We start from the raw sequence: 27622 nt of genomic DNA on the forward strand, positions 1-27622 counted from the left end.
GGGTAGGGGAAAAATGATCGAACCTGGCTCTGTACAACTTGACAAGCCAAAAGACAAGTACTGTACATACTGAGCTATAAACATCAATAGCTGAAGTTGTCTCAAAGGCTTTACATGTGAATTCTTTATAAGCTGAAGACCTGTGGTATTGAAAATAGAGTGAGTTTAATTTCCTGGACTCAGTTTTATAAACTATGTCTTGAAGCTCAAGATAGAAGTTACTCTGCTTCTCAACTTATGCTAACTAATGTCACAAACGGATTATTTTCATGAAAAGCCACTTACAAACCTTTCACATAGGTATTTCTCTTGCAAACACAGATGAGTTATCACAGATGTGGTTCCCGTGTTGGATACTCCCTCACACCATTCCCGGTCTACACAAATGATCTTATTGGGTGATAGTACTTGATTTTAATTGGCCCACCAGCAGTTTGAAAAGTTAAGAATTGTGTATAGAAGGTAACAAATTTAGTCAACTAAATGTATGTAGTACACTATACTCAGTAGTAAAACAGTTGAAAGGAACCCCTAATGTTTATAGTGTACTCTATGCTGCTATATATTTGATTTTGTAAATAGTAACAGCAATGTAAGTTACTTTAAACATGACAAAATCTCCTTCTAGTATATACGTACTACTTTACATTGTACAGTTCTCTTTGTACATGTATTGTAACAAGTACTACTGTTCATGCATTGCAAGATGAAGAACAAAACAGTGTTTGGGAAATGATTGCATGTAATCTACATGAATTTGATTAACCAAAATTAATCAATATTAGTTAAGTAGGCTTATGTATAGGTTATAAAATTGTATTGTTTGATAGGTTTTTTAGGCTTTCAGAATTTAGTCATAGATGGTATGTACTCTATTTTTTATGAAAGGGAGGATATAGGTTCTGGTTGGTGGCTGGTCATGCCTTCTGTTGTCGTCCTTCTGAAGGGGTCACTTTTGGTTGGGAATCACGTTTGTTTCCATCACATCATTGTCACTTGAAATGGCATTTCGTTTTGCCAATAAATGTCATGTTTAGATTATGTGTTTAGAAACCTATTTACTAGTGTCAGCTTCTTCCTTGACTGTAAACAACCAACAAATTTCTTCCAATAACACAACCACATGAATAGTACAGACTAAAGATAAGTAAGGGTCATTATTTGTAAATTTGCCATTTCCAGTACATGTAAGAGGTTGAAAGCATTTGTTGAAGGAAATATATTCGCTGATGTTTGAAAGCTTTTCATTGCATATATATCTCATTCTTGGGTTACATTTATGCTTTCATGATTTCAGTTGCTCACCTCCAGCTTAGTTATCAAGAGCGTAGCATCTTACTTTAAACAGAGAAATTGCAGTGGTTTCAAGGGAGTAAATTAAAGCAAAAGAGAAAAGGGATGATGGTTCAGCTTACCGAGAGAGAGAAAGTGAGAAAAAAAAGATTAGGGGTTCCCGTTAATGAGGGTCCCATAGCTACGTCCGATGCCATCAGATCTTTTCTTTTTGTTCTTTGCAGAGGAAGGCTAGACAAGCGAATGAGCGGGAAGTAAGATATCAGGTATGTTGATACCCACCCCGTGAGCTCGATCACATACACATTTTAAAAAGAAAGATATTTTTCAGTCTTTTTAATCTGCATTTCTGTGTCTGATGGAGAAATGTTGTCCTCTGTGACTTTTTCCAAAAACCCCCTTTGAGACTCTTTAATCTCCCTGAGTCGACATAAATTCGTCGTTTTCTGTGACTGTGGAGATAGAGATTCGGGAAAGGGGTGACTCACCTGCTAGTTTCAACTCTGCTTGCTTTTTATTAGTTGCAAGGTGCCTCATCAGTACGTACTGCGATCCATTCTTCTTTCTCTCTCTCTCTCTCTCTCTCTCTCTCTCTCTCTCTCTCTCTCTCTCTCTCTCTCTCTTTCTTGCAGTGATCTGTCTCTTGTCAGTTCTTCTTTCGCTTTCATCCTCATCATTTTGCCCTCTCTCGCTCGTACATTTTTTGCACATATTTTGCTCTTTTCCTGTGATTCCACACAGTGTAGTTCAGTTTGCTGTCTTTTTGCTCTTCAGAATTTGAGATCTTGTACTTTAGTCATTTGCTGCTTTGCTTCCTGTATTTTTCACTTGCTATTTATTGGCTACATTTGTCAATACAGATTTTATAGCTTAGCCCAGACCTATTGAAGAATCAGTACCATAGTATAATCTTAGACTCTGTCACAATGTAAAATCTGAGAAAAGTTTTTCAGTTTGGAAGAGTGACTAGATAATCATGAAATATACATATGTGTATGCACACAGATTGAGTATGGACTGTGAATACTGAACTTGAATGGTTTTTTAGTATGTAATATTTATTATATATGTATGAAAAAAGTGACATGTATTTTCATAATGCTGTGAAGTAGTGTACATTACTTTGAATGAACTACATCATGTAGGTCTGGGCCAGTCTCTACCAAGCAGTAAAGAACACAGTTCCTCTTTTAAAATTTTTACCCTTTTTGTTGACATCTGAAGTAGGTCAGACACAGATCAGTGGAAAACCTGACACAAAACTTCTTATGTTTCACTTTATTATTCTTCCCATTGGTGTGAGACTGGAGTTACAAAATAAAAAATTTTTTGGTAAGAAAAGGAATGCCATTTCTCTCTCTCTCTCACTTTCTAACTTACAAAAAATTTTTGGTAAGAATAAGGAATGCTGTCTCTCTCTCTCTCTCTCTCTCTCTCTCTCTCTCTCTCTCTCTCTCTCTCTCTCCTCCTATTCCTTCAGAAAGAATTTCCTTCCTCTCTCTCTCTCTCTCTCTCTCTCTCTCTCTCTGCTGTGTGTGTGTGTGTGTGTGTGTGTGTGTGTGTGTGTGTGTATCAGCAAAAGTCTTCACTTCACCTGTCTTATTTTGTTTGCATGTACTTGTCTGGAACACCTCTTTTTAATTCTTAAATGGACTTGTGGATAGGTAAGGCATATATGACCATGGTAACTGTATTGATTAATTTCATATGAGTTATTTTTATTTTTGGAGACATAACACCGTGTGATATCTTTTGCATACAGGTGACACCCTACGATGGTACATCAAGTGAAATAATGGGCTAAATCGCCTATCATGACAGTAACTGGCTAGGTAGAATTTTGTATAAACAAGGAGGATAGCAATGGATTGAAATACTGTCAAATAACAATATGATTAGCCAGAGTAGGCTTAGGGAAAGGGACACTTCTGAGAATGCAAAGAATCTGCACTCCAAAAATATATCGGTCTAATGATTTTCTCCCGTTATTTATATTGTGATTGTGTTTACAGAAATAGCAATAAACTCTTCTGTAACTGGAATGTTGCTGTTTCCTGTAGCTTTTGATGTCCTTCCTTCTTTCCATCGAACCATGGCTGCATCCAACTGTGTGATGAATTGTGTGCTAAGATGCTCTTAGATCGTGTAATCATAACACCATAAAACTTGCGCATATTTGCACACAGGCAAACGTTACTACATGATTGGGTCAGTTTCTTCAAGAATAGACAATTAGGCAAAAAGGTAGATACTGAAAGCTTTATATGTGAGTTGACTGTGGATAATTCCCCAGCTACTTGAAAATGATATAGAATGAAACATAAAACAGCCCATCATCAACTCTAGAACTCTTATTTTATATAGAGGCACGCATACATAATTACTAATTACATTAAAGATAGAAAAAAATTAACAGAAAAGGAAGAAATTATAGCGTAATTATTTATCTCTCCCCACTGACTCATAAGAACTCACTTTTTGAAAGAACCTAAAGATAAATTGAATTAAAAATGAGATGAAATGGAAGAAAACCAACTACAATATACTGTATTTCAGATAAAATTGCATAATGGAAAAGAATTAAAGTACTAGTAATAGTAATAATCTAATATACACTTATGTACATATAAACATCATTAGCCTGACTCAGAGAAGTTTGTATTTCTGATAGGAAAATTCATTATTCTCTGAGAAGAAAAATAATTTTTCATTTGGACAGCAACATTTGCCTGTGTGTGTATGTGTTTATATATGCTGTATATATGTACATATATTTTAACCTGATATCCATGTCTTTTGGGTAATTATGAAAGATTCTTTCCTGTAGTTAAAAAGCTGTTTTATCATATATATATACATATAGTTTACTGTAATTCATGTGTTTTCAAAATATGAAAAGCAGTTCTTCACATTTTCACTCTTTTTTTTTTTCTTTCTTTTTACAAAATCTTAGTCTGTTTTTTCCTTTCTCTGTTTCGGAATCTTTAATGCCATATCTGCACTGTATTAATTTTACAAGTTTTACTTATGGTAGTGTCATAGAGTGAAAATACAGTCGAGGGTTTGCTGGAATTAATGTAGAATATAAGTTTCTAACTAGGAAAATTATAGTACTAAATGTTTTGTTTATTATTGAACCGAAATTAGAGTTCCTTTTAAGGCTACGTATAGTTAGATAAAATAATCTGTTTTTATCAGCATGTATAGGGTTCTTTGAAAGTGATCAGGGAATTCCGTTCATAGCTTTTGCAAAGACTGAGCAACTTGAAAGTAATTGGTTGGAATGTTGAATCTCTACATTATAAAAAGAACATTAAATACTATATAAATGCTCAACACTGGTCACAACATTCAACTTCCTAGTTGAAAGAGTTACTAACCTTTTTACCTCATGAAACAGTTGGTGTCTTTGACTGACCTATAACAGCGTTAGCTAAAAAAAAATTGCATTTTTTATCTTTATTACGTTTGGTCTTTTATTTTATCTAAAAGAAACTTTTAAAGGACCAGACATTGTGTTTGCAGTATATTGTTATATTTAGGCTTAACAGCATAGACTTGCTTTAATATGAAAAATCATTATACACTGCAAATTTATCATGCTGATCTAATTACACTTTTGAAGTTGCAAAGATCTTTGTAACATTTTTGTAAACTTAGCGGTGTCATTAATGCGAGTGTACAGTATTACCGTATGATAACTAGAATTCACATCAATATACTATGAATTGTAGCTCAACATATGATCCTTATTTTTGTAGATCTTCATGTATCAAAAAAAGTGTAATAATATTTAGAATACTTTACTATAAGGGTTTTTACAAAACTTATATTGCTTCCAGGACAAATTCCATTTTCAAATGTCAAAAATTATTTTTTCTTATTTTCTCATAAAAAGAAATATAGTTGAGTAAATTTTTTTTAACTTTTAAAAGACAAAAGACTGTATTTTCTTAAAATGGCTTTCTGTATCACACTGTAATAGTACTATTATTAAGAAATTTAAGTTCTTTTCATAGCTAACTCGTTTATAACAGAATGCTGTAAATTATGACATTGTTTCAGTAAATGTTTTGAGGAATTGGGGAACTTTAGTGTAGAACTAACAAAGAAAATGGTAGTAGAATTCACCCTCATAATTTCTTCCTGACATTTTTTTATCCGGACTAATGATTTCTTGAGTAACAAAGAGTTTGCCACAGTTCTCTTCCTTAAAATAAAACTTATTTCTGTATGCTTTCAGAGAAGATACTTAGCTTTCTATCTTTTGATAGGTGTAACCAAGCTCAGTTGTTTAAAAAGAGGTTTTGACATTATCTGTGCAATGGAATCTTTTTCTTTCTTACACTGATACTTTTCCTTGCGAATCTTTTGTCCAGGTATCATGAACACGACTCATTTTTTAACATTTCTCACATAGACTTCCGAGGAAAGTTTTTCCAGTATTGTAAACAAACTGCACAGCATTTAGATTTGTCATACGTGGACACAGCCTGGTTCCATATCCTGGAGAGCTTTTTATGTTTGTTATGCTTGTGGTACCATGTCCAATTCACCCTATTTTTTACCTATTTCTTTTCTTTGGTCCCCTATTATCAGATACAGTACATCTTAAAATATTGCATGCACTGTTTCCAGTTGTCTTTATGTTGACCAAGTGCATTATTTTTCTTTTTACTAATTTCGTTATTGTTCTCAAGTGAATTTTTTTTCCAGGTACAGTACTTCTTTAGCCTAAGTTACTAATACAGTATATGGCATTTATTAATACCACCCTGTTTCGTGTATAATGAATATTCAATAATGTATTAGTGCTTAAATAATCTAAGAATATGTACGTTGCATCTGTTAATTACCATTATATTTAAATTTATTAGTAACCAAGGGCTCTCGTATCTGGGATTATATGTCAAGAAATCTATTCAAAGAAAAGTGTATTTCAGATTCTGTCATAAGGGCCATAGCCATACAATTAAACCAAATTTAATTTCAAATATTAGAGCTCTTGTTTCACTGACAAGTTCATTGCAATGCTCCAGTTCTAAGGCTGGCAGTGTTAGTATAAATAGACTGCCCCTTTTATTAATAATGATTAATTTAAGATAAGGATCTCAAATGTTGGTTTGTAGTGTTAAATAAGACTTAGTTATTAGTTAGTTAGTGAAAGGACAGATATGAATGGGTCAGAGTTTCTTTATCATGAGAAACATGTTTCCAATATGTTCTTATAGATTTTGCATGATTTTGGGTTTGAAGTGTGGGAGCAGATCTGTGTTTGGATGGAAATTTGAACAATGGCAATGGCTGCCTCTTATGAATATTCTGTGAAATTTTATTTTCCATATGTTTTCCATACTGTGAGATTGTGTGTACGTTTGTGTGAATGTATGTACTCCCCAGAGGCCTAAACAGCTATGAAGACATTAGGTGTCAGGACATTCATTACATACACATACAGTAATTATAAATCTCAAAACATAAGTTTTTTTGCATTTCCCATCAGTCAGTTTCCATGTGAAAAGCGCTTGGACTTAGAATTGCCCTCTCATTTACTATAAAATAATGAAAGAGAGAGAGAGAGAGAGAGAGAATACTTTATGAGTACGTAATAACAAAAATGATAAGGAAAGAGAGAGAGAGAAGATATGAATTTAAAATCTATTGCATCATTGTAATGTCAGAACAAATACATGGAGAGAGATGATGATACTAGTACAAAAGAATGATCAAGTTTTTGGACTTTATATTAGTTTTTGACCTTAGCGGAAAGCAGATTAGTATACTAACAATTTAAGGCCATGAAACATAGTTGAGCCATAATTCAACAAAAAAATGATCATGATGATGGTTTGTTTTCTGATAAAAACCTTGTTTGCTAGGCTCATCACATCCCTGTCCCAGGCTTTAGTTAGCTTTAGGCAATTCCTGACACTCCCGTCTCCCCCCTATTGCAGCCTGTTGCTTAGCAATTGAAATTATAATCTACTAAAGTGGCATTTAGGAAAAAAAAGTCCTTTGGGTAAAGTTTAATATTCTGTAGGCCTAAGCAATATTGAAAATGTCAGAGAAGCAGATTTTCTTCAGAGGGAAGTGATGTTTATAGATGAGCAACATCTCTTTAACAAAACCAAAAGATTAGGACCTTAGTTGCTTCTCGGCACATACCAAAAGGGGCAGAAACTAAAGAGAAGAAAGATAGAGGACCAAAATCAGTAATATAACTAACAATGTGATGCAGTTCTGTTACTGCAACAGTCTTTTCTGTCCTTCAGCCTCAGCAGCATTTCTGGGTGCAAGTGCTTACACAAGAAAGTTGTTAAACCTGATCCTGAATATTATACGAGTTTTAGGTAGTTTGATTCAACAATGAAAGGATGATTGAAGCAGTGACTGCTGTTTTCATTTTAATGGAGACATTCCCTGTTAGGATTATTGTACGTAGATATACGTAGGTGTTTTCATAATTTGGCTTCAACAAAAATAAGCACTACAGTCACTGTCATATTCATACTTTTAACTGCTGAATATTTATACACACTTATGCATGTATTTGTAAACCTTCAAAGTAAACTATGTATTACATACAAAAAAGCCAGATGAACTGATTATTGTGATAAAGCAAGATGCCCTATTTCTCTTCCTTAGATTTTATATGTTGATGAATTCCATTTTACCCTTCGGAATGTGCTTTCAATACGTAGGGAATGTGAGGTTTTAGTGATGAACATCCTTTTTGTTAGCATTTCCTATAAGTTAAGGGTGACATTGCTGATTTACCATGCTGTGATGAACTTGAAGTCTTGATAGCCACATAAATACGTATATGCCGAACATTCGTATGTTTGTACTCTCATGTGCATGCTCAGTAGAGGTTTTGTATCCTTTTTATTGCATCTTTACTAAGGGAATGCTGGGGTATTGGCTGTCTGAATTCTGTATGAGTCAGACTCATTTTCCGGTTAGGTTAAATAGGTAGAAGTAGTTGGCTGTCATGAATCTTGACCCGTTTGATAATGTGTTTCCAGTAGAGGTAGGTATAAGTAGTATCAAAATGAAGGAATCGAATTGTGTACATGCATTGCCACATCCTTTTATTATCTTCCTGAATCTGTTTATTGAATATTTCTCATTAATTTATGTACGTACAATACGTGAGTCATTCTTGAAAGGAATGAAAGCAAACTCAGACAGTAAAATCAGTTTAGGAAGGTTTTAGGATATGTAACCAAGACCTATGCTGCCTCTTGCCTTTGATGGCTTGATGGATATGTGTTTCAGAGTGATCAATACCGAGACTTACACTATAAGAGCTGGTACAGTTGCAATGATCATTTGTACGAAAGATTAATCTTTGCAGGTTATTGTCATTTATTCCATCTTTTTCTTTCTCTCCATTATTCTATCCATCTGTCTTTTGTATACTGTTGCAGCTAGCAACTCTTAATTCATTTTCTTTTGCATCTTTGCAGTTCTGATTCATTATGCTATTGCTTTTTTTCTTTATCCTCAGCAAATAAAGTTTAATCACCAAAGTGCATACTTTAATGTGTTTAGCTTATTTTTCTCGGAAATTTAGAAGTATGATTATGTAACATTGATGAATATGTAACACTGATATAGTACTGTATTCCAGTATTTAGGTATGATAATAAATTTGTTAATAATCCTTCAATTTTTTGGTAGGATGGGTAAAGAAACAGGTATTCACTGGTTATACCAAAAGCCAAGGTTTTTTTGAAGAATATTGATTGATCAAGGGAATAGAACTGTTATCACAACATAGAACATAGATGTTTGCTATTATGTTTGAGTTTTAATTCGAATTTGAAATTGGGAGTGTTTGTCTTTTGGAAATGGCAGAAAAATGGGTTGTAACTTGTCAATATACATTGGCTACTGTTAGTAGGTTATGTCATACGTATAGAGTTGCATTTAAAAACCAAATTCGTTTCCATGAAAATTGAGATACCTTTCATTGGCGTATTTTATTTATAAGTTGTACCAGACCACTGAGTTAAAATGCTTAATTCTTATGATGTTCCTTTTTCAAGGTAATCATCTCCTTTATCTTCTCCTTTTAGCACTAGATTTACACTTACACATATTGTAAAGTTTTCCCTGATTACAGTTTTTATTTATTAGAAAAATAGGAGTAGTATGAGAGTAGCACTGAAGATTTGTTTTGCTTTTTGTTTTGTTATGAATTTTTTTTTACTTAATTATGATCCCTTCTAAGTTCAACCAAATTTTAAGTACTGACAAGTTATTTTTATATGTACGAATATGGTTTGTTTGTGTCAATAAGACATGCATAAGAGTGATAGACTTAAATTGACAGGCCATTCATATTGTTACATTCATAATCTTTGTGGCTATCATATAGTGGGTCCATTATATAAGTAAAAAGCATACACCTTATTAGTTATAGCATAGTCTTTACTAAAACAGATATTAACTTCATGTTCTTCCACCTCACTGACATTTTCATCTTTATTGTCTTCATTTTTTAGTCTCTTGAGAGTGTCATCCCATCTGTGCAGGTGAGGATTGTATTCCAGTTTCTGTTCCTTAGCACAGCCTTGCAGTAACATCAAAACTGCCCTCTTAAACCACAAATGCATATCAGAGTTCCACTCCACTTCTTGTTAAAGTTCTCTCATCATATTTGACCACCTTTTTAAGGAACACCTTGTTATATGACATGATGGAGGATGCATGAGTCTAGAACCCAGTATTTTAAATGCAATCCATTTTGTAGGTTACGGCCATAATTTAACAGATTGAATCTTGAAATCACGAGAGGTTGTTACTATTCTGTAAATTTCTGTGGAGACTGAAATTCAAATTTTTCCTTGGACCAGTTCCTGTGTGACATTAATCAACAGTTTTTTTTCGTTGATGAGCATGCTGTTTCTATAGTACTCACTACAACAATTCAGTTTTAGCACTCTCACTAAATACATACCTACCCAGTATTTCTATTGAAGTCATTACAAACTTCAGATTCAAACCTGATAGCAATACAGTTCGGGATCCTTAGGTTGTAGAATAAAAGTCCTCTTCAAGGATTAAATCAAATCTAGCTAAATATGCATTATGCAGTATATGTGTAAAATTAATATCCACTCATAGTGGGATTGAACTCAGACGGTAGATACACAGTGATTAGAAAATAGAGAAGGGATAGGAATGATTGGCCTACTACCATCCGTCAGTTGCTCTCATTTCCTCTTCTGTGTTTTTCTAGTGATTCTCCAAGTTTTTTTTGTCCTTGTTTATAGCTTCTAGGTACTTAATTTATGAGTGTATTTAGGTTAGGTTTTTCTTGCCAATTCATACTCACCTACGATATGAGCTTGGCAACCTTTCCATTCATCAGTTATTGTTTTAGGCTGTCCTCTGCATAGACAGTTCTATTTTTTACATTCCATGATTCACAATCTTACCTAAAATTTAGTAGTTCCTAAATGTAGTTCCTTACATATTGGTTCCACAGTGGTGACAGTGGTCCTCCTTATTTCAGTCAACTTAGAATCCAAATTCTTATGTAGACAAATCCTTTGAAGTTTGTCGGTGTCTCCAATATTTTTAAACTATCCAGTTACTGTTTAGGGCTTTTGAGAAACTGTCATTTACTAGCTAAGGTATAAACACAGTATGTATATTGTCATAAGATTCAATCATTTGAGCCAGTCCTATGAAAAGTATGAATTTCAACTCGGTGGTCTAGTTGAATATGATAATAATGGTAATAGTAACTTAGGGAAAAGAGTTCTGTACCATTCCAAGCACTGCATTCGTTCTAGTCATTTCTCTCTAGTTGGGATGAGAAAGCAAGTCCTTTCAGTTTAATTAAGATTCATGTCTTCATAACACACACACACTTCTCTCTCTCTCTCTCTCTCTCTCTCTACCTCTCTCCTCCATCTCTCTCTCTCTCTCTCTCTCTCTCTCTCTCTCTCTCTCACATCATAAAATAGAAGTACTAAAGTCATCATCAAAATCACTGTCAACAAACAAGATATATAATTTCATATATGATGGACATTTTAGCATTTATAAAATTTCTAGTTATACAGTCATGAATTCATCAGTGTCAGTCAAATAATAGTTCGAAAGTGTTGGACCTGTTGCACTTAACATGTTTCATAGAGTAGGTTAAATTAAAGTTTACAAGAACAGTTCAAAACAGAAATTTTAATGATATGAAGAACTTGCATTTTTCTAAAAGATTGTTCAAGGAGAAAATTAGTGGTCTATAGTGATTATCTGAGTATTAAATTATTATTGTATATCCATTATTCTGAAGTCATATTTGGTACTCGTAGGTGGTGTAAGGCTGCATAAAAACAGTTGTGTGATTTTGGGTTTTGCTTTACATATAATTTATTCAGAAATTTATACGTAATGGACTTATATGCAAAAGTAAGTCTTATTTTCAAAGTTAAATGGTTATTTTGTCAAAGTAACAGAGAATTTCAGTATATGTTTGGATAAATCAAGCATTTATATCCAGGGGAAATATTTTATGTTTGAATACATACTGTATTTTTAAAGGGTGGTTTTATTATAATTTAGTGAACAGATGATTTATTTTGACTCGCCAGCAGTTCTGTTTTTTTAGATGTTGATATTGATTGACATCTAAATTGTAAACTTGAATTGTAAAACATTCTTTTGTTCTGCAACCACGAGAAGGAATTTGACCAAAATGTACAATATCTGACACAGACCACCCCCACTACCTTTCTCAATATCATCAGATTATTATATGCTATTTAGTTTTGATAGATAATCCCAAAGAAATAGATATTTGCAGTAGGATAGTTTTCTTCTAAATATTTACAAATTGTTACTGCAGAGGCTCTTGATCCATAGATAAAGAGATGTAGTAATACATCATTAGTGTTTTGATCACTGTCTTGCATAATGTTTATGTAAGAATTCCAGGATTCATTTGCATACCCATTTGAAATCTGAGAAATTTTGGTTATTTTCTAGTCAAGTTTTAAGTTTCTTTATTATGTCTGAAATATATCAAAATATATTCTACGTACACACAATTTCTTATAATACCAAAATTATATAGGCTCATGTGTATGCTGTACATGTTTATATATACTATATATATATATAATATATATATATATATATATATATATATATAAGTGTGTGTGTATATATATATATATATATATATATATATATATATATATATATATATATATATATATATATATATATATATATACAGGCAGTCCCCGGGTTACGATGGTCTCGGCTTACGACGTTACGAGGTTAAGGCGCTTTTCAATTATATTCATCAGAAATTATTTCCAGGGTTACGACGCATGTTCCAGGGTTACGATGCCCACAACACTGATCTGGCAGATGATATATGACACCAAAAATGCAAAATAATCAATATTTAAAGGTTTTTTGATGAAAAATGCAATAAGAATGCAGTTTACATAGTTTTCAATGAACCCAAAGCATTAAAAGTAAGGTTTTCTTAGGATTTTTGACGATGTTCCAGCTTACGACGCGTCTCAAGAACGGAACCCACGTCATAACTCGGGGACTGCCGTATGTATTATATATATATATATATATATATATATATATATATATATATATAATATATATATACATATATATGTATATGTATATGTACAAAGTATATATGAACATGAATATGCTTAGGTGCAACATACTATAGTCATGCGCTGATAGATTATTGTAAAGTGTGTATGAATGATATTTGTATATATCTATACATAGTTGTACATTTTGTATTTTACATATAAACTTAAGGATGTGATGGTGAGAGAGTTGGAGACAGAGATAGAGAGGTAGATAAGGAGAGCAAGAGGGGAAGCACACATCCACATAACTCCTGCATAAGCTCACATGCACGTGCATGTTGGTATTCATGCCTATGTGCACTCATAACTATGCAAATTTACAGCAACATATACTTGCATATACAACTCATGGTACTGTATTGACATTTTTCACACTAAAGATTGGAAATTAATGATAAATGATGGCATAAATAAACTATGTGATTCTACGTTTTCCTTCTTAGAGAAAGAATTGATAATTCAGAAATGTATTAAGTACTAAAACATCGAAAGAAATTTCCAGCTGAAGTTGTGCATAGTGGAAGCTTTAGAACTACTTTGAAGAGCTATCGACATTCACAAGGGAGGAGAAAAGTAATGAAATAGCAAGTCTTAATTTTTGCAGATGAATAAGATTGACATTCTAAATTGTCAATATCAACAGTACTGTATATGTACATACAGTACTAGTTACTTTCATTGTTCCTGCAGTATGAATATACAGATACAAGTGATTAAGAGAACAAGGAAGGATTTTCTGTCATAAATTATGAGGAATTTACAAGCAAAAGTTTTATGATAAGAATATGTACAGTACAGTACTACGTACTGTAACGAATTGCTCAAAAGAGTTTAACAAAGATAAAGCGAAAGAAATTCTTGAAAGCAAAACCAGACCATGTTTACAAAAGTTCTTAGAGCTTTATAAAACAGAGTATCATGAGAAATATTAATACTCTGATGTCACTGAGACTTTGAAATCACAGGATAACATGAAACAGTATTGAACACATGGGAAACAAATTCATCTTTAGGTTTGTTGGTGTAATTATCTATGAAGTCACGTTAAAATCTTAAATGTGATCAGTTAATAACAGTCAGTTTGTTCTTTATAATATTTCTTGTTAGATCCTGCTATTTTGCCAGGACTATCCTACACTGTTAACTTATGAAACAAACAAATGTACATTTTTAAGGCAAACAAATGGTACTTCAGCAATTCCTTTGCGAGGCCTTTGTTTCAGCTTATCATTGTGTGAGTGTTGGTTTGCTGTAATTTAAGCAAAAGTTTTTGTATTTCTGTAATGATCAACCTTATGGTTTGTACTCAAGGAAGAAGTGATAAAAGTGGTAAAAAATTGAAAGTGGATATAACAGTAGATATTTTTCTGATTTTAGGGTACAGTATACAGTATTACATATGTAGTATTTGTAGCAATACTCTTGCCATGTATCTACTGCATATGTAGGATGATAAAAGGATTCAATAGTGTTGATTATCCTGTAAAGTACAGTACTATTTTTCAATATTTAGCACGTATTGGTTCCTGTGTGAAATGAGACAGTTGAAAGTATTTTACATAATTTTTTTCCAAAAGTATTTTTGGAGATTAAAGCTTAATTTGGTTAGCTCATTATGGTTTACTAAGTTTGCCTGTTAAAAAACTGATGTAGAGTATGTCAATATTTCTAAATTATACAAAGATCATATTTCATAAACAAAACTACGATTTAATATAAGAAAACTATTTAAGAAATATTGTGTATGAGATGCTGCAAGTTGCGCTTATCTTGGTTTTACGTACAGTGTTGTCTAATCCATTTACTATTATACTTTGAAGCAAATAGTATGAGCGAAGTTTTGAGTCAGTATTTGGAATGAAGATTCGGACTTGTCATTTTGCATAGTTTAAATATTTTTGTAAGCTTTTTTGTTTTAAATATTTCTGTTTTGTTAATGCATTTGTTTTTGTTGCTAAATTTTTTTCTAAAGCTGTTTTATTCTGTAGTCCAAAATTATACTTCATTTTGGATATTGTAGGTATTTTTTTATGCTGGTATGTTGGCACTGACGATATTTTTTAAATAACCTCATGTTTCTGTATGGCATACTAATGCCTATCATTTCTTGTCCTTACATTTCTCATGTTTGGATCTTTGAAATTTGATTTGTAATAAAGATGAAGCTCATTTTAATTCCTCTGGGTTTAGTAAGATTGTAAGTCTCGTGAGTACATTTTATGTTTGGTTTTCCATGATGTTTCTGTTTTAAGATTTTTTTCTGATATATTTTTGTATAGTTCTTTTGATTTGCATTTTATTTCACTTGAAATTATTTTATTGTTAAGGCTTTTTCACATTTTTCTAGTCCGAGTTATTTTCCTGAAATGAAAAGTAATTATGGCGTCCATGAAATTATTTCGTATCAGGATGTGAACTCCAGTTTCTGGTATCCTATTGGAATCCTCCTCTCTGTGTGAAAGCTTCTTCTAGAATAAAGGCTTCTAGGAAGTCGGTCATCTTTCATATTTGTCATTAGAATGTGTTGGATTTAACTCCCCTCCATTTTGTTGGCAGCTTAGCTCTTCTCATCGAGTGTTTACTTTTCAATGGAATCTTTTTGTCTTCCTGCCCAGCTGTCCATCTTCTTGAACTTTACCACGATCTAGTTTTTGTCTCGCTTTTAAAAGGATCCTTTGGTTAGCCTTCTTGGGATAGAAATGGCTCAGTGGTCTTTTATGATAATGAAGTGCTCATCCTAAAACTAAATTTCTCAGCATCCAGTAGTGATACTTTGAAAGTGGCCTTTAGCAAGTTGGTAGTACCCTTTTCATTTTACTATTCCACTTATATTACTTTTGTCATAAGCATTGACTAGATGAAAATATTGGGCCGCCTGCTCCCTTGGTCTCAATCTCCAAGAAAATTGCAAGCAAGAACATTTCCATACTCTGTCATTTCCATGATATACTTTGTAAAACTATTTCAGAAATGTAAACAAGGTAACAGTGGGAATTTATTAAGAAAGGTAATCTTAAGTGTAACATTAATTTACAGTTGAACGCAATAATTGTTGTTGATCGATATTAGGCAGGATTTATGTAACCAGAAGTGAAACTAAAGAGAAAGAAATATTCTATTCTGTTTTCCTCAGAGTTCTGGATGATTGATGTAGTATTTTCGGCATGGAAAAATTATTTAAAAAAAAAACCAGTAACACTTATTCTTGTGACTTTTTAAGTATGTAAAGGAAGACCTATCGTTTATCACATTTTCAAATCCAGTTGTTATTAAGAATAATTTTTTTTAATATCCTGTGATGTATTCAAGAGGAAAGCATTTAAAGACTGGTATGAGAGATAACAAAAAAACATTGACTATTGTATTACCCAGCTGTTCTTATTCTTCAGTCAAGGCATTGTAATGTGTTGGAAATTATGGTAACTTATGAGGTTTAATATTAAAGCATCATTACTAAAAATTTCTTGACAAAGTTTTTGTGTCTTTTCACAGGAAGTTGTACCCCTCTTTATTGCAATTAAAACCTTTTAGTGAAGTATATCTTATATTTTTGAAAGCAAGAACTTCGTATTATTAACTTATCGAAATGAAAATAATGAGTAAAGTCTTGGCCACTTAGTTTTATTTGAACTTCAGCTGGGGTTGTATTGTATTTGGCAAATGATCCTTTGGTCAGAAATATACAATTCAGGTCCCTCCCTCCCACCCACCTTTTCAGGAAGAGCTGATCTCCTCAACATTCAAAAAGGAGTATCGAGACTTTAGTTTTCCTCTCGGAATCATTATTATTTCAGTTGGTTCTATTAAGTCATATTGTTTTGTTTCCCGTTTGCTTAGTTTGCCATATCCTCCTTTTCATTTTTGTCCTCATTTTGATTAACCTTTTACTTCTCTGTACCTCCACAGAATACGTTTACAGCTTTCTCTCCACTTCAGAGAATCATGAGGCTATTTACTCCTCTACATGTTCCTGAATCACAAAAAAGTGAATTTAAGGTAAATTAACAATGGAAAGCACAAACCTCACTTCGCCTCAGTCACGCAGTCATTCAGTCAGCAATTCTGTCTGTCTGTCTCTCGCTCTCTTTCTCTCCCTCTTTCTTTCCATCTCTCTCTTATTCTCTCTCTCTCTCTCTCTCTCCCCTCTCCTCTCTTGCTTGCTGAATATACTGTCACTATAGGCTCTCATTTACAAAATCATAGACCAGCTTTGCTGAATGAGCCTCTAATACCTAATAACTTGTTATATTTTCCTGTATATACAGTAGATTAACACACCAATGCTCACAGCACATTGTAATTGAAGGCACTAGAGAAGGCTAGTATAGTTAGAGCAAGTACGTTGCTACCCCTTACTTAGTTGACCCCAGAACATCAATTACTCAGCGGCAAACGAAAAGCGGCGAGTATGAAGATTCAGTCAAATTTTTGCAAACCCAGATTTATTCCTCATGAAATGGTTGATTTTCATGTGTCCGTGCAAATTATTTTAAGTTTTTTGCACTCTCGTGGAAGCTAATTTAATCACCTGCAGGAGTATCAGACCATAAAGTTTCATGTAGCTTTCATGATGAACCAATTTGCATTGGACCTGAAGAGTACATACAGTGACTGTCCCTTTTTATGGTCAATGATTATAGTACCAGTGCATTTCTGTTTCACAGCAGATTTTGTTTTATGTTACCTTTTTATTTTGTCATATGATTTTGTATTTTTTGCATCTATGATGGATTTTTCACCAGGTAATTGCGTTAAACATTTTAAAAAGTCGACCGCTATGATTTCAGAAGTTCAACATTTGATTTGAGTTGTTCCTTCTTACTCAGTATGAGGACTAGTATGCATGTCACACTGAAACTACTAGAGTGAAGTCAATCATCTCTCATTTGGAAGATCAATATGGCATAGACTTAAATTTAGTAGACTCTTCTAGCTCTTAAGAACTTAGAAGCCCTAATGTAGAAAGTTAGAACTATTAGACTAGACTTTTATGTGCAAAGTGTAGCCAAGCATAGAAAATTTAGTAGCTTTATAAAAGTTATCTGAAGATGGTTATTGTTCTGTTATTTAGAAACAGTGAGATTCTATCGCTGCAGAATGTTAACATTTGTGACAGCCATAATGTCCCAACGTTCAAGTTCATACTAACAGGCACCAATTTTTTTTTTTAATTTTGAATTATCATTGCATGATCTCTGTCTAGGAGTAGTTCTGCTCATGGATTGTATATTAATATATCTTCATTGAAATGCATTAGGTACATGAAGTGGCATGCAATTAACTGCTTTTGTGCAAATGAATGACAAGCTGAAATAATTTAAAAATGGAAAAACCTCTTGAACAATATTTTTAGGAAAACTGAAGTCTCATGCAAGCGAGCAGTCTGTCTGGATATCCTCCAAACAGAAGTGAGACAGAATTAAATGAGTTTTTGAATCTGAATATATGAGGATATTTTGAAAGGTAAAATCAGCACATGTTCTAATATGGAGGACAATTATGATTACTGTTATCTGTTTCAAAGACAAAATTGTATTTGATGTTCAGTCAGGCAATGGTACAAAGGTGTGACACAGACTTGTAATGCTTTAGTACTATCAACATGTTAGTGATTGTTTTATAATAATCATATTGCAGAGTTTCAGTGATTTCAATCCTTGTTCTGAAGTACCCTATGGTTTAAAGTTTTATTTTTCTAGGAGAATTATATTTGTTACCTCTTGCTGCCTCTTGGAAACCAGTTGTTGCTGTAACAGATTTGAGAGAGAGAGAGAGAGAGAGAGAGAGAGAGAGAGAGAGAGAGAGAGAGAGAGAGAGAGAGAGAGAGAGAGAGAGAGAGAGAGAGAGAGAGAGAGAGAGTTTTCATTATAGAGAATGGATTGGTGGTGTAAGTGGAACTTGGAAAAATTTCAGTGCCAGTGCTCATGATTTTTAAGACCTGGAGTCTTTGAATCATTTCATAGTACGTACGTATGTATAATCTCAGAAGGATTGGCTGTTGACCATCGTTTTTTTCTCAAAGTATAGATTTAAAATTTTCCTCTTTGGAAGGTATACGACATTCAGGTGTACCCTTAAATCTGTAACTAAGCACCAATATTGTCAAATATTACATATGAAATATAAATTTTAATAGTGGTTTATGTTAATCAAGCTAATACTATTTTCATATACGTATGTTTAGTATACTTTAGGAAGGGGAAAATAGTTAGGTGTGATTCATCTTCTTAGTTGTACAATAAGATGCTAGAGTGATTTGTTTATGTTTAAACTCATTGTTCAAACTCATGCTTCATTTGAAATATAATGAAAACTTATAATCATCAAGAAGTGGATCCGTACTTCAGTGTGTCCTGACACAGCGAAGAGTACTTCACCTGGTGTATGTAGTCAAGTAGTAAAGTGTAAACTTTCTAACTACTATGAGAATTTCTTTAAAATGATATATGTATAGTATAGACTTGTATAGCTGGCCAAGTGCATTAGTATAGCCTTTAACATATTAATTTCCTTTCCATTGTAAATGTAAGAAAGTTTTTATATCAGTTGTTCAAATAAAAGTTTTTGACGGATTAACTTCAGACGTCATGTAGGGTATGATGTCATATCATGTCTGGAACTGAAGGGTTGCTGGGTGAGGTTTCCAACAGATGTATTTCATCCAAAGAACTTGTCGAAGAGAAGAAATATATTCAGGCTTTGAATGGACACTTGAAGAGTAAAGAGTTTTTTTTTTTTCTGTGAAATTTCTATAATGGCATAACTTGATATTTTTACAGAGCAATACCTCAGCATTTTCTGCATGCAGTCTTGCATGTCTGGTGTAATAAAAAGGAATGGCTTTGGAACAGATGGATGGTGTTTGTTGTTGATGTAAAATTCTGTATTTCAGTGTGTGTTGAAACAAATGTTTATACGTATATAATCATTGTCAATGATTCATGTCTAAGATCGTGGTGCAGATCACAAGGTAAAGAAAATCAAATGTTTCCTGATGATGATTTTTTTTATTTCAGGTAGCAAATCAACATTATCTTTTCCATGAAATTACTTGCAAAGCATGCTGTGTGATGTCACGTGGCTTGTACTTTCTTATCTATTCTTTCTCCAATGAACAGCACAAGAATGATCTGAGCAGAGCATCCTGAGCGGGGGAAGATTTTTATATTTTTAACGGAGACCATTTTGGCTTATCTTTGCTTTTGGATAGCTGGGCTCCCATCTCATACCTTATAGTTTGTTGAAAGAACTCTAGTAGCGTATTCTTGCTGGTTCATATATGATAGCTTTTATGCCTCTTCATACCTCGTGGCAGAAGAGATAGTTTCATACATATGTCCATTCCTCCTTCATATTCAGTCGTTGATAATAAATTATTGGTTTTCCCTCCCTTCACCTCCAAACGCAGAGCATCATGAGGAATCTGGTTCGTCGGTACGTTACCGTAGAGCAGCGGAAGGCTGAGAATCAGGGTGTCACCGAAGATGATGTCAACGAAATCAAGCAAGACATTTCAGCCTTCCGCTGTGAGCTGGTGGAGATTCTGAAGAATTCAGGAATGAACACATCATCAGCAACAGCCGCAGGTCAAGGTATTCTGCCCCGAGGCAGTAAGTTTCTAGAGTCCTATTTTTCGTCCTCGTGCGACTGAGAGAAAATGAGAGAAAAATGATTGCCTCGGCCTCCATCTGTCACGTGTCACCAAACCAGAGCATTGGAAAAGAAGCAAAAAGTACCTGTGCAGAAGAATCCATGACGTGAATCACTAATTCTCCTATCTATTGCGGTCTTCATATATTCTTAGAATACTCTTATACTTATGTTATGAGTAAATTTAATTTCATACTTTTTTATTGCTACTCATCAGCTTTTCTTTAGCCCATATGATTGCTTTCTGTAAAAAACAGACAAAGCCTAGTGTTGTTATATTTACAGACCGATCTTGGGTGATTTCCAGTTCTGCATTACAGATATACGTAGTTGCATTTTGTTACCTCTTCTGTACTGGCTAGATTTAACAACCATTTTCACTATTTAGCATGCCCATAATGACTACAATATCTGCATATTTCAAATATTTTTGTCATTAGAATTTAATATTGGTATAAATGATTAGTTTTCGTCAGTTTGAAACTGTACCTTTGCATTTGTCATTAAATGAAGTTGAATTCGCTAAACTTGTTTGAGCCTGTTGTTGTTGTGTTCTGTTATTGGTGAAATTATTACCTTAAAAGGTGGGTACACACGTGAGAGCCGAACCTTGTATGTGTAACTGAGTTACGCATATACGGTTACAAGGTGTCAAAATGTTGAGGATGAACCGTAACCACGTTAAGAACGTAACTTCATAGCAATCCACTGCGATCATCAGTCTGTCCAGGTTGTTTACAGACGATGGCCACCATACAAGTATCAGCTGCCCCGTATATTTATACACGTTATTTAACGAAGATGAAGCGAAATAAAAGAAGATGGTGGCAATCAAGGTTATATACTAGAAGGGTAGAATACAGTGGTCGGGAATTACTCGCTGACATGAGATTCCAAGAAGTTTCTGGCCACAATAAAGTCTTTTCTTCATAATAACTAATAAATTGAAGGACCTCTTCCTCACTCCAATCAGCCATGGTAGACATATACGTACTGACTGACCAAAACAAGGGACTCTACTATGGACGGCCTTGTTCATAGTTGGTGTTAACAAGTTCAGCAACCTCTGTTGATACGCGTGTAATACAGGTCCCATCCACACATTGCGTAATGTTCAAAGAGACCTCCCTTTGATTCGGGGCCCAAAAACCGACAATTGCCGGGACGGAGGGCGAACGGAGCCTCGAACCTCGCGGGTTCGGGGTTCGGGTTCAAGGAACCGTCCACACTTGCGTTTTTGTTACAAGAATCGGCTACAATACAAGGTTCGGTTAGCACGTGTGTACCCACCTTAAATGACATGTATTTGAAGGTACTTTTTGGTTAGATAATGCATTGCATGTGTTACAGTATTAATTACATAGTTTAATCTTTGTATTCAAATAAATATTTGCTTTCTTTCAGACATTCAAAGTTGTAATATTTCTGTATTAATGTTCAAAACTTACAGTTGATGCTTCACATTACTTTGTTGGAATGTGTGGGGCATGCTGTCCTTGACATTTTATCAAGAAGAGAAAACCATGTTTTGATAATACGTTTGTTCCAACACATAATACAAACCTGAGGTCCTTTACATATGGAATATACTACTTTCAGTGCAGGTAGACTGGTCGAAAGCTTTCGAACAAGGTGGTTCGGTAGTTAACTGCTTGTCCGATGGTCGGGAGTCCTGCCCGACTGGAGGGTAAACATCCACTTTGCTTTCGGCCACCGACGGAGTATGATGCGTTGTTCGCCGCTCTGCCTGCCATTGTCATATGCATTGTTTACTTTGATTCAAAGTCTTTCAATCACTTTTTCTCAATTACTGTAGTACTTGTGTGTTGAAGTGTGTAAGTACTGAGTATTTCTTTTTGTTTTATTGTTCATTGCTACTTGTGGTGAAATGGAAAGCCATGAGTCGGAGCGACCCCCCGCCCCCCAACCACATGGAGTGTGCGCCCTGGTGTGGAGGGCCGTAAGTGTGGGGCCTTTCGATCCACCATTGAAGTGGATCCCCATGTATTATGTGCTCGGTGCCGAGGGCGTGAATGCTCTCGGTCCGAGCAGTGTGATTTATGTGATTTGTGGTCGGAGGAGCAGTGGGAGCGTTACGAGAGTAAAGTAACCAAGATGTCAGCGGAAAGCTCTCCAGTGTCATCTTTGGTTACGGATACATATTCTTCATTCCTTCCTTCGTGTCAGCTCCCCGCGTATGGCGTTCCGCCTCTTCACTTGATTCATCAAGTGCAGAGGAGGGTGCGCGGCACTCCGACCTCCAGTTGTACTATGGGTCTTCCGTTCGATCAAGTGGGAACTTTCTCCCCCCGGGTTAGCAGGAATCCCCCCTTCTAACCCGACCTTTGCCTCCTCAGGTGTGACTGCCACCGCGGGTGGGGACCTTGAGCAGGTCTGGCACTCGCTTGGACCGGTGACGTCCACGATGACGATGGTGTTGACTCCCGGGTATGCCACTCCTCCCCACAGCTGAGGCCCCACAGCTGAGGAAGAAGGAGGTGGCCTCCTCCCCCCCTAAGAAGGCTCGCTCAGAGCCCTCTAAGGGTCTGCCCCACTTCGGTGTGGCAGTTGGGGCTTCTGCTGGTCTCCTGTTCCCTCGGGAACGGGGCCCGTCTCTCCTTCCGCAAGGAAGTAGAAGACAGGGACCGGAGGGGTATTGGCTACCGCCGGTACCTCTTCTCCTGGTGCCAGAGGCGCTGCCTCTGCACCAGGAACCGTCTTGGCCGCTCGTTCGCGAGCGGTACCGAGTGTACGGTTGCTTACCGGTGACCGTGCAGCCAGCGTCCTGACCGCTGAGCCTGCTCACCGGCAGGACCCAGGCACGGAGCGGAAGACTGGTGGCAGTCACTCAAGTGACTCCTGCCAGACCAGCGTTCGCTCTCGCAGCGATCGCCCGGTTCCCAGGGTTGATGCGACAGTCCCACCGGACTGTCCGCATGCTGAGGCCAGGAAGAGGTCCCCACGGTCACCAGGCCCAGCCTCAGCTGGGCCAGGTATCGTGACGCGTCGTGAGGATGGTGCACGTGCCCACCGCGCCAGCAGACTCTACCGGTCTCCCGACCGTCGCTCCCACTGGGACCGAACGGATTGCTTGACAGGTAGTAGCTCTCCTGACGCTCAGGACCGTTGCTACCGTCCTCGGTCCGGTGATTCTCCCCAGGGAAATCGTGGGAATAGACCTGCAGCTCGATCGCCACCGCGGGTTGGCAATCGCCTGCAACCCTCCCAGCCTACCGGCTCTGCTGGTAAGCAGGGAGGGAGCGTCGGGAGGAGCGAGGCGATCAGGAGTGACTGTGAGGAGTGCGCTTCTCATGGTCCCGCCACGAGGGCCTATGAGCCTGGCACAGTCCTGGGACCGAGCAGATCGTACGCCCAAGTGGTTGGAGGAGACCATGAGGGGTCTGTCGTGGTTCCTCCTGTCGAAGGAGAAGGATCTCGGGAGGAGTTCTCCTTGAATGGACTTGATGGGCCATCTCCCCAGGATGCGGTCACTCCCGAGATCCAGAGGTCGTTTGCAAAGGTCATTGCGCTGATTCGTCAGCACAACGACCTCGGGGAAGGATCGGTGCTCCCTTCTTCCGAGCCTCCATCGAGGCTGGAGTCATTCTGGGGGCCTAAGAAGGAACCCAGGATGACGGTGGGTCTGCCCCGGTCCTTCTTGGCCGACGGTGTCCTTGGCCAGGTGAACTCTCTTGTCTCTGGACAGGAGGGATCGCATAGGTCCGGCAGGTCGACCAAGCTGCTCCCCCCTCTACCACGACAGCGGCGATTCTAAGTGCCATCGGAAGACCTGCTGCTGCCCAAGCAGGTTAACCCGGAGATAGCCAGGCTAACTCCGGGTGTGCCTCTTCAGCACCTGTTGTTGGAGAACCTCTGGTTCACGCAGCAAGAGGCACAGGCCTTGGAAGCGACTGCCATAGCAGCATCCCGGCGTTCGGGATCTCCTACCTCGCCCACCAGACGGCCAACCTCTCTTCCATAGAGAGATGGTGGACGATGCGGTGGAACAGCGGCACACTGAGGACAGTGACCGCTTGGTACACCAGGCAGTCTCAAAGGCTTCTGGGCAGCCTTGAGTCACTGCGGCCAAGCCTCGGAGCTCGGCTAGCTCTTCCTCTTCAGCCAAGACGTCTTCCTCATCGAGGCCGAGAGGAAAGACCCAGCCTTCGACTTCTTCTGTAAGGAATGATCGTCAGCTGGGAAGAAGAAGTTGAAGAAGGGGAAACGCTAGGGACGGCGTTCCCCCTCACCTGCTGCCGGAAGTAGAGGGGGTGCCTGGCGAGCCATTGGGCAACTTGGCAGTGCTACGGAGCCAAGACCTGGATAGTGGATGTCCTTCAGGAGGGATATCTACCACCCTTCGAGTCGTGGCCACCCCTCACCTCCAACCTGGTCCATCTGCAGACATACGTTCCCGGTTTGGCCAGGGACGTGGTGCTTCAGCAAGAAGTAGAAGCCAGGCTGAGCAAGCGAGCTGTGGAGATCGTGCAGGATCAGTCACCGGGCTCCTACAGCCGACTTTTCCTGGTGGAGAAGTCATCGGGGGGCTGGCGCCTGGTGATAGATCTCTCTCCCTTGAACAGATTCGTTCGCCAGACTCGGTTCACGCTGATGTCGGCTTGGGCCTATTCGGTAGGGATACGCCTTTTGAGGTATCTCGACGATTGGCTGGTCCTGGCGAGCTCCCGCTCGCAGATGCTACAGGACAGAGATCGACTCCTCAAATTCTGCCGTGATCTGTGGATTGTGGTGAACTTAGAGAACTCAAGTCTCGAGCCCAAGCAGAGGATGAAGTACCTGGGCATGCTGATCGACTCGGGAGCAGGGCGAGTCTTCCCTGCAGACTCGCGGATCAGCAGGTTCAGGGAGGCAGCAAGACGGTTCCTGTCTCGACAGGAGCAGCCAGCTCAGCAGTGGCAGGTCGTGATCTGTCACCTGTCGTCTCTAGAGAAGCTAGTCCCTCACAGGTGTCTTCACCTGCGGTCTCTTCAGCGGAGGCTAAAGGAGTGTTGGTCACAGGCAAGAGACCCGCCCTTCCTCCCCGTTCCTCTCATGGAGGAGGTGAGGCAGGACCTAGCCTGGTGGCTGGACGACGGAACCTCGTAGGAGGAGTGCCTCTCTCTCTCTCTCTCTCTCTCTCTCTCTCTCTCTCCGGAGATGCTGCTGTTCTCAGACGCATCAACCGAGGGTTGGGTGCACACCTGGAGGAGTTGCTGGTTGCAGGTTCACATCAACGTCCTGGAGCTCAAGGCAACGTTCCTCGTTCTCCAGGAGTTCTGGGAACATGTAATGGGACACTCAGTGGTGTTGATGTGTGACAACACCACCGTAGTGGCATACGTCAACAAACAGGGGGCCTAGTGTCCCTCCCATTGCACCAGTTGACAATGCAGGTGCACGAGTGGGCCGTAGCCCACTCGGTAGAGCTGTCAGCCAGGTACATTCCAGGGAAGAGGAATGTAGTGGCAGACAAGCTCAGCCGCCAGAATCAGGTGATCGGGACCGAATGGTCTCTTCACCCGGACGTGGCGGAAAGGCTCTTCAACCTGTGGGGGTGTCCAATCGTGGATCTGTTCGCCACCTAGCACAACAGGAAACTCGAGATTTTCTTCTCAGCTGTGCCAGACCCATGGGCAGCTGCAGAGGACACTTTTCAACACCCGTGGGACCACCTCCTCGTCTATGCCTTTCCCCCATTCTGTCTGATTCGCAAGGTGATCAGCAGGGCGCTGGTCACCAGCAATCTTCTGATGATTCTGGTGGCACCCAAATGGCCTCAAGCCGTTTGGTATCCGGACCTGCTGGCTCTTCTCGCCGAGGCACCGCGAAAGATTCCCCCATGGCACCCTGTGCCAACCACACGTGGAACAGTACCACCGAGCGGTTTGGTCCCTGTGTTTTCACGGCTGGCTATTATCCACCATCTCTTGCTAGTGAGTGGCTTTTCTCGCCGAGCAGCAACAGAGATGGCGGGGTACCTCATACAGTCCTCTTCAGCAGGTAGCGGATTTCCTCGTCTTCCTTCGCCGAGAGAAGCTCCTCTCCGTCTCCGCAGTTAAAGGCTACAGAGCCACCCTGGCCCTAGTCCTTAAACTGCGGGGAGTGGACATTTCCACCTCCATGAAGATCTCCCTCCTGATGAGGAGCTTCGAGAGGTCTTGCCCACCCAGGGAACTCAGGCCCCCAGGATGGGATGTGACTCTCATACTTAGGAGTTTGACTCGCAGACCCTTCGAGCCGCTCCGAGAGTCGTCAGACAGGGATCTGACCCTCAAGACCGTCTTTCTGCTGGCCCTGGCATCGGCGAAGAGAGTAGGGGAACTTCGTGGTCTTTCCTTCGATGTTAAACACTCGAGGGGATGGGGATCGGTGACGCTCGATTTCATCCCGGATTTCGTAGCGAAGACTCAGAACCCTTTAGTCCCTGACGACCAGATCAAGTCCTTTACAATCCCCTCCCTGAAGGACTTCACCGACAACGATGCGTATGGGATGCTGCTTTGTCCTGTGAGGGTGCTATGGCGCTACTGAAGAGAACTCGCCACCTCAGGCCTGAGTGTCGACGCCTCTTCGTTAGCACCGGGGTTACCAAGAAAGAGGTGTCCAAGAACACTCTTTCTTTCTGGCTTCGCGAGGTAATCCGGAAGGCTTACTCTTCAGACGGGAGCGACGACATCAGTACCCTTCATCCAAGAGCCCACAAAGTCAGAGGTATTGGTCCAACCCTTGCGTTCCGCAAGAACTTCTCCGTGGCACAGGTGCTGAAGGCAGGGGTTTTGGCCAACCAGACCACCTTTACCTCCTTCTACCTTTGGGATATCGCCCACAGGTCCTTGGACACCTTTTCCTTTGGACCCGTGGTGGCTGCTCAACAAGTTGTGTAGCTGCATGAATGCAAGAGTGAATGAGAGTGTGACTGGCTTCTCTTCCTCCTCTTTTCTCCCCTCCCCCTGTGGGCAGAGGGCGGCGGTCGTCACTGCGCTGGACAGGATGCTCATGCAGGCAAGCTACGCAACTGAGCCCCGTCCTATCCC

The 27622-nt window shown here is 38.4% G+C and overlaps 1 protein-coding gene across 1 annotated transcript in view; it reads left to right on the forward strand.

Moving 5' to 3' along the window:
* Positions 1-27622, forward strand: part of LOC135203775 (transient receptor potential-gamma protein-like) — a gene marked incomplete in the record, with an annotated part of 150820 nt that overhangs the window by 112016 nt on the left and 11182 nt on the right. The window contains 2 exon segments of the mRNA XM_064233743.1: positions 16845-16934; positions 20347-20548. Coding sequence (XP_064089813.1) covers positions 16845-16934; positions 20347-20548 — 292 coding nt within the window.

The sequence above is a fragment of the Macrobrachium nipponense genome, chromosome 36, assembly GCF_015104395.2.
Source record: "Macrobrachium nipponense isolate FS-2020 chromosome 36, ASM1510439v2, whole genome shotgun sequence".
Lineage (NCBI taxonomy): Eukaryota > Metazoa > Arthropoda > Malacostraca > Decapoda > Palaemonidae > Macrobrachium > Macrobrachium nipponense.